The sequence below is a fragment of the Giraffa tippelskirchi genome, chromosome 10, assembly GCF_054371585.1.
Source record: "Giraffa tippelskirchi isolate mGirTip1 chromosome 10, T2T-mGirTip1v1.2.pri, whole genome shotgun sequence".
In the NCBI taxonomy this organism is placed as follows: Eukaryota; Metazoa; Chordata; class Mammalia; order Artiodactyla; family Giraffidae; genus Giraffa; species Giraffa tippelskirchi.
Genome location: NC_137284.1, coordinates 109,133,922 through 109,148,094, shown reverse-complemented (window position 1 = coordinate 109,148,094; position 14,173 = coordinate 109,133,922). Strand labels below are relative to the sequence as shown.

General features: G+C 38.7%; 1 protein-coding gene across 20 annotated transcripts in view; it reads left to right on the top strand.

Annotated features, from left to right (window-relative positions):
* The window catches only part of BBS9 (Bardet-Biedl syndrome 9), a 458,699-nt gene that overhangs the window by 15,318 nt on the left and 429,208 nt on the right, over positions 1–14,173 (top strand). For 11 of the 20 annotated variants that reach the window (XM_081533569.1, XM_081533574.1, XM_081533573.1 and 8 more), the window contains exon 2: positions 7,920–8,042. The exons of 7 other annotated variants lie outside the window; for them this stretch is intronic. In XM_081533569.1, coding sequence (XP_081389695.1) covers positions 7,931–8,042 — 112 coding nt within the window. In that variant the 5' untranslated portion in view covers positions 7,920–7,930. The remainder of the gene's footprint in view (positions 1–7,919; positions 8,043–14,173) is intronic. 2 more of the 20 variants (XM_081533580.1, XM_081533577.1) reach the window with 1 other exon arrangement.

Here is a 14,173-nt window from a genome sequence, read left to right as displayed (position 1 = left end):
AGTGTTTATTATGTTTTTGAATATTTGCTACGAGATTTGAAGTTTAGTCATCTGGCAATCTGTATGGTTTTACATAGTGCCATTATTCATGACAGGTGATACAGATCGTTTTTCAGAAACTCTCCCACATGTTAAAACTCATGATAAGTTTATTTACCTGCTAGATATTTTTCCTTCACTTTCATCAACACCTTTCCTTTACTTGACTACTTTCTTTTTTAACATAAAGAGAGGGCCTTATATGGAATTTTCTTTCTCCCCTACCCGGTTGTTTCTTTAAAATTATCACTTTGAAAGCATTTTATGATCACATAGAAGCTGCAAAAATAGTGGTTTCCCAGTGATAAAGTACAGTTATCAAAGCCATTAAATTGACATTAGTACAATAAATATTGAGCAATGCCATGTAGGGCCACCCAAGACCATCATAGTAATACTGTTCATTAAGGTCTTTTTTTTTTTTTTTTTTTTTTTTTTTTAAGGTCTTTTTTGTACAGTTCTTCCGTGTATTCTTTCCATCTCTTCTTGATCTCTCCAGTGTCTACTAGGTCCCCATTGTTTCTGTCCTTTATTGTGCCCATCTCTGGGCAAAGTGTTCCCTTGATATCTCTAATTTTCCTGAAGAACTCTCTAGTCTTTCCCCTGATTACTGAAGTGATCAAGAAGAGATGGAAAGAATACATAGAAGAGCTGTATAAAAAAGATTTTAATGAATTGGATTACTATGATGGTGTGGTCACTTACCCAGAGCCAGACATTCTGGAGAGCAAAGTGAAGTGGACCTTAGGAAGCATTGCTGTTAATAAAGCTAGTGGATGCGATGGGATTCTAGTAGAACTATTCAAAACCCTAAAGGATAATGCCACCAAGGTGTTGCATTCGATATGTCAGCAAATCTGGAAGACCCAGCAATGGCCACAGGACTGGAAAAGGTCAATCCTCATCCCAGTTTCCAAGAAGAGTAGTACTAAAGAATGTGCTAATCATCGGACAGTTGCACTCATTTCTCGTGCTAGTAAGATCATGCTTAAAATCCTGCATGCTAGGCTTCAGCATTATGTGAACCAAGAACTTCCAGATGTCCAAGCTGGGTTTAGAAAAGGAAGAGGAACCAGAGATTGAATTGCCAACATTCGCTAGATCATAGAGAAAGCTAGGAAAGTCCAGAAAAACACCTACCTCTGTTTGATTGACTACGCCAAAGCCTTTAACTGTGTGGAACATAATAAACTGAGGAAAGCTCTTAAAGAGATGAGAATACCAGAGCATCTTACCTGTGTCCTGATAAACCTGTATGTGGATCAAGAGTCAACAATTAGAACCCTGCATGGAACAATTGATTGGTTCAAAATTGAGAAAGGATACCACAGGGCTGTCTGCTGTCACCTTGTTTGTTTAACCTATATGCTGAGCACATCATGAGAAATACCCAGCTGGATGAGTTACAAGCTGGAATCAAGATAGGTGGGAGAAACAGCAATAACCTCAGATAAGTGAATGATATCAATCTGATGGCAGAAAGCGAAGAACTAAAGAGCCTCTTGATGAGGATGAAGGAGGAGAGTGAAAGAGCTGGCTTAAAACTAAATATTAAAAAAACTAAGATAATAGCATCTGGCTCCATTACTTCATGGCAAATAGAAGGGGAAAAGGTGGAAGTAGTGATAGATTTCCTCTTCTTGGGCTTTCAAATCACTGTGTATGGTGACTGCAACCATGAAATCAGAAGACGTTTGCTTCTTGGCAGGAAAGCTATGAAAAACCTAGAAAAGCAGAAACATTACTCTGCCAACAAAAGTCCTTATAGTCAAGGCTATGGTTTTCCCAGTGGTCACTTAGGGTTGTGAGAGCTGGACAGTAAAGAAGGCAGAGTGCCGAAGAATTGATGCTTTCGAACTGTGGTGCTGGAGAAGACTCCTGAGAGTTCCTTGGACAGCAGGGAGATCAAACCAGTCAATCTTAAGGGAAATCAACCCTGAATACTCATTTGAAGGACTGATGTTGAAGCTGAACCTCCAGTATTTTGGTCATCTGGTGCGAACAGCCTACTCATTGAAAAAGTCCTTGATGCTGGGAAGGATTGAGGACAGAAGGAGAAGAGGGCATCAGAAGATGAGGTGGCTGGCTGGCATCACAAATGCAATGGGCAAACTTTGGGAGATGGGGATGGACAGGGACGCCTGGCGCTGCAGTCCATGGGGTTGCAAAGAGTCAGACACGACTGGGCGACTGAACAACAGTAACTATACTCTATTTAGTACTATAACTAAATTACAGATCTTATTTCAATCTCACCGTGTTTCATATTACTTACACTTTTTTTTTTGTAGGAATACAGTTCTAAGAAATAAAATGTATGCCATGGAACCACCGCCAAAGTCTGGTTCTAGAACTTTTTCATCACCTCAGATAAATTCCTTTGTGTTAATTCTTTAAAGTCATACCCTCTCTTAACCTTGGTAACCACTGATCTGTTCTCCATCAGCTTAATTTTGTAATTTTGAAAATGTTACAGAAATGAAATTATTTAAAATGCAACCTTTTTGTAAATCAACTATAATGCAATAAAAAGTTAAAAAGGTAGATAAGCAACAGGGATAAGTTGTACAGCACAGGGAATTATAGTCATTATCTTGTAAAAACATTTTTTTTTTTTTCGGTTGTGCTTGTAGCATGTGGAATCTTAGTTCCATGACCAGGGTTCAAATTCACGCCTCCTGCACTGGGAAGCACAGAGTCTTAAGCACTGTACCACCAGGGAAATCCCTTTGTAATAACTCTTAGTGGAATATAATCTATAAAAATATTGAATCACTGTGCTATACACCTGAAACTAATTTAATATTGGAACTCACCTGTACTTCAATAAAAAAAATAATGAAGTAAAGAAAAAGGCAACCTCTTAGGACTTCTGGGCTTCCCTCAGATGGTTAAGAATCCTCCTGAAATCCTGGGGACCTGGGTTCAGTCCCTAGGTCAGGAAGATACCCTGGAGAAGGGAATGGCAACCCACTCCAATATTCTTGCCTGGAGAATTCCATGGACAGAGGAGCCTTGTGGGGTACAGTCTATGAGGTCTCAAAGAAGAGGTTGCAAAGAATAGGACGAGACTGAGCACATACACACACAAAATATGGAAGCAACCTAAATGTCCATCAATAGATGAATGGAAAAAGAAGATGTAGGGTATACACACATACACACACTCTCTCTCTCTCTCTCACAGTGGAATACTACTCAGTCATAAAAAGAATGAAATAATGCCATCTGAAGCAACATGCATGGACCTAGAGATTATCATACTAAATGAAATGTCAGAGAAAGGCAAATATGATAGCACTTATATATGGAGTCTAAAATATGACACAAATGAACTTACTTATGAAACAGAAACAGGCTCACAGACATAGAAAACAAACTTATGGTTACTAAAGGGAAAGGGGAGGTGGAGGTAAAGATAAATTAGGAGGCTGAGATTAGCAGATACATACTACTATATATAAGATAGATAAACAACAAGGTCTTACTGTATAGCACGGAACTATATTCAATATCCTGTACTAAACCATAATGGAAACTATATATATATATATATATATATATATACACACACACACGTATGCTGCTGCTGCTGCTGCTGCTAAGTTGCTTCAGTCGTGTCCGACTCTGTGTGACCCCACAGATGGCAGCCCACCAGGCTCCGCCGTCCCTGGGATTCTCCAGGCAAGAATACTGGAGTGGGTTGCCATTTCCTTCTCCAGTGCATGAAAGGGAAAAGTGAAAGTGAAGTCGCTCAGTCATGTCCGACTCTTAGTGACTCCATGGACTGTAACCTACCAGGCTCCTCCGTCCATAGGATTTTCCAGGCAAGAGTACTGGAGTGGGGTGCCATTGCCTTCTCCGATATGCATGTGTGTATATATATATATATATATATATATACACACAGCTGAATCACTTTGCTATATACCAGAAACTAACACGACATTGTAAATGAACTATACTTCAACAAAAAAGAGTGCTGCTCCACCAACAAAAATTACATTGTATGTATATACTAAATTTTGATTATCCACTTATCTGTCAATGGATAGGTGGTTTGTTTCTACCTTTGGCTCTTGTGAATAATGCTGCTATAAACATATGTGTGTGTACATGCTTAGTCGCTTCAGTCATGTCCAACTCTTTGTGACCCTATGGACTGTACCCCACCAGGCTTCTTTGTCCATGGGATTCTCCAGACAAGAATACTGAAGTGGGTTACCATGCCCTCCTCTGGAGGATCTTCCCTATCCAGGGATTGAACCTGCATCTCTTAGGGCTCCTGCATTGCAGGTGGATTCTCTACCCCTGAGCCATGAACATGGCTGTACAAATATCTCTTTGAGAACCTGCTTTCAGTTCATTTGGCTTTGTTCCCAGAAGTGGAATTGCTGGATCAAATGGTAATTTCAATTTTTAATTTTTTGAGAAAAACACCATACTGTTTCCACAGTGGCAGCATCATTTTACATTCTTACCAACAGTGCACAAGGGTTGATTACTTTATATAATTGCTAACACTTATTATTTTTGGTAATAGCCATCCTAATGGATGTGAAGTAGTATCTCATTGTGGTTTTGACTTGCATATCTCTAATAATTAGTGATGTTGAGTGTTGTTTCATATACTTGTTGTCCATTTTTCTATCTTATTTAGATAAACGTCTCCTCAACTCCTTTGCTCATTTAAATTTTGTTGTTGTTGTTGAATTTTACCAGTTCTTTATATATTGTGTATCGTGACTCTTTTCAGATACATGATTTGCAAATACTTTCTCCTATTTTGTAGGTTGACTCTACTGTGTTTTTATACAGTCCTCACATATCATTCTCACCTTTATTTTATATTAACAAACGAGGAAGCCAAAGTATAGAGAGATTCAGTAACTTTTAGTAACCTGCATCTGGTTGCCTGGTTAGTATATGGTAGAACAGGGATTCAGACTCGCATCAACTGCTTCCAGAGGCTGTACTTTTCACCACCATATTATGGTCAGCTAATTTCTTAGCCAACTCTATGAATACAAGTAATCTTGATTTCTGTGTTTAACCTGTGTGGAAGGCCTACTGAAAGAAGCAGATTGATCTACCTTTTAAAAAAAGTATAGTGATCCTCATTATTTGCATATTCTGTATTTGTGAATTTTTCTGCTCACCAAAATTTTCTGTAATATCAAATCAATATTCATAGTGCTTTTGGGGTCATTCATGGTTGTGGGCAGAGTGGCAAAAAGCCTGTGTCACTTGATATGGATGTTCCCAGATGATGTCAAACACAGCAACTCTATGCCTTCTTGTCTTCTTGTTTCAGCTCTCATTTTTTGTGTAGTCTACTTAGTGCCTACGTACTCTACTTTTTCCATCTCTGTGGTTTGGGTTGTGTGTGTATGTGTGTGTGTGTGTGTGTGTGTGATATTGCTTGGAAGAAGCACAAGCTGGAATCAAGATTGCCGGGAGAAATATCAATAACCTCAGATAGGCAGATGACACCACCCTTATGGCAGAAAGTGAAGAAGAACTAAAGAGCCTCTTCATGAAAGTGAAAGAGGAGAGTGAAAAAGGTGGCTTAAAGCTCAACGTTCAGAAAACTAAGATCATGGCATCCGGTCCCATCACTTCATGGGAAGTAGATGGGGAAACAGTGGGAACAGTGTCAGACTTTATTTTTGGGGGCTCCAAAATCACTGCTGATGGTGATCGCAGCCATGAAATTAAAAGACGCTTACTCCTTGGAAGGAAAGTTATGACCAACCTAGATAGCATATTTAAAAGCAGAGACATTACTTTGCCAACAAAGGTCCGTCTAGTCAAGACTATGGTTTTTCCAGTGGTCATGTATGGATGTGAGACTTGGACAGTGAAGAAAGCTGAGCGCCGAAGAATTGATGCTTTTGAACTGTGGTGTTGGAGAAGACTCTTGAGAGTCCCTTGGACTGTAAGAAGATCCAACCAGTCCATCCTAAAGGAGATCAGTCCTGGGTGTTCATTGGAAGGACTGATGTTGAAGCTGAAACTCCAATACTTTGGCCACCTCATGTGAAGAGTTGACTCATTGGAAAAGACCCTAATGCTGGGAAGGATTGGGAGCAGGAGGAGAAGAGGACGACAGAGGATGAGATGATTGGATGGCATCACCGACTCAATGGACATGGGTTTGGGTAGACTCTAGGAGTTGGTGATGGACAGGGAGGCCTGGCGTGCTGCGATTCATGGGTTCACAAAGAGTTGGACACGACTGAGCGACTGAACTGAACTGAACTGAATGTTCCTAAGTGCAAGAAGGCTGTGATGTACTCTATGGAGAAAAGACATATAGTAGATAAGTTTTCTTCAAATATGAGTTGTAGTGTTGTTGGTCATTGAGTTCAATGTTAATGAACCAGCAGTATATAAAATAAACTATCTTTAAACAGAAATACACAAGAAACAAAATTATCTATTGATTGGTTGCTGAAAATGCTGTGAATAGAAGCTGCATGACTCTAACCCTCTATTCCCTCTAGAAGCAATGGTTCAGTGTTTGCAAATTCAATGTTTGCTGCCACCTTATAGGACAGAGTTTCTTTGAATAAAAAGAGTTGACTGCTTATCCTAACTATCATTTAAATCAGTGTATCTTGAAGGAAAGCTTCATTTATATTAGATAAATAAATTCTCATAGAATCCCAGGGTGGGTATGTGGTGTGTGTGCTTAGTTGCTCAGTCGTGTGCGACTCTTTGCAACCCCGTAGACTGTAGCCTGCCAGGCTCCTCTGTCCATGGTGATTCTCCAGGCAAGAATACTGAAGTGGGTTGCCATGCCCTCCTCTAGGGGATCTTCCCAACCCAGGGATTGAATCCAAGTCTCCCACACTGCAGGTGGATTCTTTACTGGCTGAGCCACCAGGGAAGCCCTGAAAAGTGTTAGTCACTCGGTCATGTCTGACTCTTTGTGACCCCATGGACCATATAGCCTGTCAGGCTTCTCTGTGCATGGAATTCTCTAGGCAAGAATACTGAAATGGGTTGCCATTCCCTTCTCCAGGGGCTCTTCCATACCCAGGGATTGAACCTGGATCTCCTGCATTGCAGGCAGATTTTTTTTTACCATCTGATCCACCTGGGAAGCCCCCTCTGTGGTTTGTACTGTAATTTAAAAGGTCCAGTGTGCTTTCACATCCACCATATCCGTAGCCCAGTGGTATGGCTGGTGTATCCTCATTTTAGATGAGGAATCTAAGTGCAAAGGGGTTATGTGAGTTGCCTGTGGACACACAGGTAATTAGTGCTATAAATAGACCTACAGCTCACATTTCCTAGTTGTTTTTTTGGTGTTAATTTCCCCTTCCATCTTCCTTTCTGCAGTTAGGGGAAAGAGAGTGAATGCTTTTTGAGTGCTTGTAATGTACTCCTTCCGGTATTAGTCATTGATGCATTTGATCTCATTTGCTCTTCTTAGCAACTCCTTGTGACAGGAGATGCTACAGTCTTTCTAATGACCAAACTGAAGGGAAATTAGGTGTTTTGTCTAGGAATTATGTGCTGACTAGTGCTGGTAGAATTTGGATCTTGATCCTTCAAAGAATATGTTACTTTGTACAGTTGTCTGCTAAATGTCCCAGGGGAGAGAATTGAGGCAACATAAATGTATAATTTCTCAGCTTCACTTCCCAATGGTGTGGCAAAATATTTGATTAACGTTTCCACTCATTTGGAGTTGTGGTTTCTTATATGTCCACAAAATACCAAAAAGTTAGAGTTAAATACAATATTTTTTCTCAAAGTTGTCTAAGTTTAGTGTGCTCTGTATGCTGTAGGAGTTAATCAATTCATAAATCCTGTTGTAACTTGCACTTTGTGAAGTGGATTTTGATTATAAATAAATGCTTTCTTTTTAGAGTGAACGAAAATGTCTTTATTTAAAGCCCGTGATTGGTGGTCTACTGTTCTGGGAGATAAAGAAGAATTTGATCAAGGCTGTTTGTGTTTGGCTGATGTTGACAATACTGGAAGTGGACAAGGTAAACAGCATATCACCAAGCATGTTGGAACAAAGCATTTTATAGGGATGAAATAAAAATGACTTTTTTAAAAAAAAATGTCTACTTTATAGAACTTAGGTGAACTGTCATGATTATGTCCTAGTTTTTTTTTTTTTTTAAACAAAGTGACCCAGTTTTTAAGATCATTTGCCTTATAAGTAATATTTAGGTAACAGGCTGATAAATGTAGTTATTACTTGTGTTTTGTTGTTTGTATTTTTCTGGTCTGTGTTAATTCTGTCATATTTGCTGGAACTCAGAAAAATATTATAAAGTATCATTTAATTTATTTTTATTTGTTGCAAAATCAGGTGTTGTGGAGTAGAACTGGCAAAATATTTTTAGTTTTGAAAATTTTTCTTTTGTAGAAATTATTTGCAAGAAAAATTATTTAAAATTGAATCTAAAAGCTGTTTACCAGAATGGACAAATTATGTTAATCTCTCTCTTTGTAGAAAACAATTCTTAAATCGTTGCTTTCATTTTTATATTTTGATACTAGAAACAATATTCTATTTTATTCTTACATTATTTGCTCCTCTTTGCATGTTCATATATCAAGTGGTCTTTAAAATATTTTAGGTCTATATTATTGCTATTTGAAATTTATATTTGGTTTAAATGATTTATAGCCATGAGCTTTTTTTTCTTTTTTGTAATTCAGATAGTCACTGACCTTTTAAAAAGAAAGCTTATAATACTTTTCCTTCTGTTCATTTTATATAAATATTGCCCCTTTACATTTTTCTTTATTTTCTTTCTCTTGCCTCTAATGAAAATAGTAGAATTTGGGTTGTACGGTGAAAGGAGAAAATGATATAAGCAATGAAGAGTGGAAGTCACTGAACTGTTCTGAGCACCTACTACATTGTATCTAAGGAAGATCTGGGCCCTGCCTTCCTACTGATAGGAGATGTGAAGGTCTTCTATTTGGAGGATGTCCTGAGTGGTTTATTAAAGATAATGATTATCTTTAATAATCATTAAAGATATGATTATCATTAATCATAAAAGATATTGATTATTAAATAATTAAATAATCATTAAAGATAATGATTATCAACCCTGCCTCTTGCCCAAGTGTTTGTTTAAATGTATAATTCCCCTATAATTTGGCAGCCTAGAAGAGTCATACCACAAAAGAGAGAAACAGTTTCATACCCACCTCTGCCCAAACTATTTAAAGCTCAACTTGGTTGTAAATTGTACTTACTGGTTATCTGAATAACGTGGTGTTCACTCCTTATTTTTATTAGAGCTTCTCACTGGGGTGCTACTAGTGGGTTACCAGTATGCTGAAATGTTGCATCCCCCTAATTTGCATCCAGCTATGAGCAGCTTCCTCTGTTTTCCCAAGCATGCTATACAGAAATCATTTTCTCTCTGTGTGTTCCATACAGAAAAAAAAAAAACTGATCATTATTTCTCAAAGCCTGGACCACTTATATCATAATATTCTGAAATGATTATTGTGTGTGAAGATTTTCTGTCCCACATGTACCAGATCCTCAAAGATCATATTCTCTGGAGGGTAGATGGATTGGATGGCGGCTTACGTATCTACATTTTGACAAGCTCCAAAGTTGAATGATGGCACACTAAAGTTTAGCAATTATTACTGTTGACCTTACGTGGAAGTTTAGTGAGAGCAGTTTCGAGCATGTTCTGTTTGAAATAGAAGCGTCTGGTAGGCAGAACTGAAGTAGAGATTTGGGAGTGAGCAGAATGTATGTAATGAGCAGAATGATTGTATTTGAAGCCCTGGGAAGGGTAAAAATGCACACAGAGATAAGATAGAACAAGAGGGAAGGAACCTTAGGACCATGACCTGGGGAAAATGAACAGTCAGGGAGGAGCTTTGGGAAAGGTAGTCAATAATAGATTCTGATTGGGCATTCAGAGGCAGGAGAACCAGCTGGGCTGGCACCTGGAAGGCAAGATTTAGTGACATAAAGACTGATACGATTCCACATTGTTTTGCAACTAGTGATTCATTAGTGTCCTTGGTGAGGGTGGATGAATGGACACAGTGGTAACAAAACCTAGATTTGCAGAGAGTGAAGGAGTGAGAAGTGGGAAAGACTGAGTGTTTATGGCCCTTTAAAGAAACAGCTGTGAAAGGAAAAGGGAGAGTGATCATTGGTGACCATGTAGGGTAAAGAGAAATGGGAAAAATTGAACATGTAGCATAGAGGAATGAGATTCGTTCTTCTAGAGAAGGGATCTAGAGAAGACAGTAGGAGATGGGATGCGGTGCACAGATGGAAGGGCTATCTTTAAGCTTGTGTGAAAATTTTTTTCTCTGTGACAGAAGGCAAGAAGATAAGAATGGACATAGATGAAGAGAAGTTTGTGGGTTAGGTTGGTAATTGAGACAGTTGTGCCAGTTGATCTCTGCTTTCTTAGAGGTGATCAGAGAGTGAAAGAATAGTATTAGCGCCTTGAAATTGCTTTGGATGAAGTTGACTTCATTCACAGAGGAAGGATTCCTCAGTCTTGAGAGGAGATTGAGAGACAATTAAGGATCCCTTCGAGAATCTGAATGATTCAGCTTAGATTACATGTTAACCTATGGCCTGGAGGGAGTGTTTATTACTAAAATCAGAGTTAAACACATATGTAAGGCAGACTAAAAAATAGTTCTTACATTTATCACTTTTAGCTTCTTAGTATTTATACCTAACGTGGGGCAACTGTCCCTTGTACAACTGCACACACACTTATTCTTCCCCATCTGCAATGAAAGATAACTGTGTGCACCTACTGCTTCAGAGGCACTTTCAGAGAGCCCTGGCTCTTCAAGACTAGGCTCTCTGGGTGTTATCCCTTTCATTTGTCATTCCAGTATTCATGTTCTAATATTCTGCTGCCTCTAGAATAATTGGTACATACAATTTGTGTTCACAGTTTAATATATGTAATATTAATAGTCAAGGAAAAGAAGAGAAAAAAGACTTAAAAATTAAGATGAAGGAGCAGGAAAAATTGTATGGCAACCTGAAGAAGTCATGTTGGGAACTACATCCTTCTGTTTTGTAACTGGTCACCTGTTGCAGGTTAGGTTGGGAATTGAGACAGTAATGCCAATTGAACCCTACTTTCTTGGAGGTGGCCAGAGAGTGAAAGAATAGTATTAGCACCTTGAATTTGTTTTGTGGTCTAGGTCTTCCTTCCTGAGGTATCTAGAACACCAGTGCTTGCCCGAAGAGGATTATAGTAGTTTCGTTTATGATTGATCCAGACAGTTCAGGGAAGGGCCCATGGTGTCCCTGGGTTTCACTCATATTTCTTTTAGCCCTATTCAGCCCTTATGAGATGATGTGGCAGTCCTGGGTCCTGCGGATTAGATTGTGGTCATACTTGTAAATGTATACTCTTGCTCCTATTAAGTGAAAGCAAACTGTTCCTGTTGGTCTCCATGTATTGTAAAAGAGAAAAAGCATTACTAAGATCGGAATGTATTAGTTGGCTCCAAGAAAAAACAGTTTGTGAATAACAGAAGAATTTAGAGTTGCCCTTTAAGTCGTACTGATCAACCTTAACTCTATGCTTCAGTGCTAAGTCACTTCAGTTGTATCTGACTCTTTGAGACCCTATGGACGTAGCCTGCCAGCTCCCCTGTCCATGGGATTCTCCAGGCAAGAATACTGGATTGGGTTGCCATGCCCTCCTCCAGGGGATCTTGCCAATCCACAGATTGAACTTGCATCTTTTATGTCTTCTGCATTATCAGATGGGTTCTTTACCACTAGTGCCACCTGGGAAGTCCCTTAACTCTTCCAAACCCATTAATTAGATTTTTTATCAGCAAATTTGGTTATTAAACCAAAATTCTTTGATAGGAATTATCACATATATACAGTTAAGTTTTTTGGAATCAAATTTTAGAAAACCATCTCAAATCAGGCTTAGAAATGGTATTGATTTTTATTTTCTCCCAGTTGGAGAGATGGAGTTCCACTGGCTTCTATATAGCCCTTTTAATATAATATCCTTTACTATGCACCTTAGGGAACCAAGTGGATATTCCACAGTTTTCTACAGAAATATATTTCCTGGAAGCTCTCAGATACTGGGTGAGAAATCATAGATTGGCTTTGCTTTCCCACTGGGGTGAAATAAGTTAGAAAGTTAATTTATAACTGAATCTCCATAATTGACAACAACAGTATTTCCCTGGGTTTCCAGAATTAGTAGTAATTTAGAGCCAACATTCAGTGTTCTCATAAAGGTTGGGTATTTACCTTTGTTCAGTACATTTGAATGAATGACTACTGGTTCAACAGGGAAGAATCTGAGGAAACTTTATATTAGGCATGTGTGGTGTTGTAATTGTTGTGTTAGTCACGCAGTCCTATCTGACTCTTTGTGACCTCATGGACTGTAGCCTGCCAGGCTCCTCTGTCCATGGAGAATCCAGGCAAGAATACTGGAATGGGTTGCCATTCCCTTCTCCAGGGAATATTCCTGACTCAGGGATTGAACCTGGATCTCCTGCATTGCAGATAAACTGCCACGGCAGTCTATACACAGCCCTGTCTTTGTTCAGGTGACTCCAAGTCTATAAATTGACTTAAATATGGGGTTCAAGTGACTCCATGTCTATAAATTGACTTACATATGGCATTATCAACTCAGTGGACATGAGTTTGAGTGAACTCCGGGAGATAGTGAAGGACAGGGAAGCCTGGCATATTGTAGTCCATGGGGTTGCAAAGAGTCAGACTGACTGAGCGAATGAACAGCAACAGTGGGATTTGGTGCAATGCCATGACTGTCTGATATGTTGGCTTGAATTAGTCCTCTTTTTCATAGACCTGGAATATTTTTGGTTATAGACTTCAAAAAAGGCCTTAATTTGATAAGCACACTATAGTACATTGTTACAATTAAATACTACTCAGTAATAAAAAGAAATGAATCATTGGGGAAATAAAGGCCTTAATGACTTGCCTGTTTGTTCCATTCCTGGGGATCCTGTATTAATTATAGCTTGAAATCTGTGATAGTTAGACTGTTACCTGAGATCTGATTACTATAATAATCCCACTATTTTAATAATTATACATACATGTTGTAATTCTAGGGATTAAATTGTCACCATCTGGGCTTGGCCATCCTGACTTCCTCTTACCCCTGAGGGTGGGGCATGTTGAAGGCGAACCCCACTCTTGCTGATCACTGTCTTTACTTTTATGTAAGAAACCTGGAGAGACTGTGAACTCATTTGTTACTGTAATTTAAAACCTCTAGTGTTAATAATCCCTGAACTAGTTTCTTAGGGGTTAAGCCCCCTGTGAAATGAGGTAAGAAATTGTTTCCTCAGACTCCCAAAGACCCTTAGTTTTACCCTGAGATGAGAATTTTTGGTCAAAACCTATCATTCTCTTACTTTAAATTATCCAGTGCCCTTAGAAAACGCCATCTTACATATGATTTGGCACTGCTCCTTCCTGTTCATTTGGCAGCAGCTGTTCAGTTCACTAGAATGTTACCTACAGTGGGCACAGTGTTCCAGATGCTTGGAGGTGTTAACTTGATTAGCTGTTCTGTCACTGTGTACGATGCTGTTTAACTCCATCTAAATTATCAACAGGAGTTTTAATGCTATGTGCCCCAACTCACCTCAAGAACAAATTTCTAAATATCCCTGAAGGAACTGGTGTCTGTAGTTTATTCCTTGGTGCTAATTTTGTATATCAGTTAACATTTTTTTTTTTTTTGCTACAAGTGACAGAAAACAATTATGATAAATGCACGTAATAGAGAGATTGGAAGGAGAGTGACATAGCTCTTTTCAATGTAGAGAGTTCATTTGGCCAAGCCTTAGTCAGAGTCAGGAACCAGTATGTCTTGAGAGAGTTTGTAGACCTCTGAGGCTGCCATCAGATCACCTAGAACCAGATTCTTTTTTTTTTTTCTAATTGAAGTATAGTTGATTTACAATGTTTTGTTAATTTCTGCTGTATGACACTGTGATTCAGTTATATATATATGTGTACACACACACACATTTCTTCATATTCTTTTCCATTATGGTTATCACAGGATATTGAATATAGTTCTCTATGCTGTAGAGTAGGACCTTGTTGTTTATCCATTTTGTATAT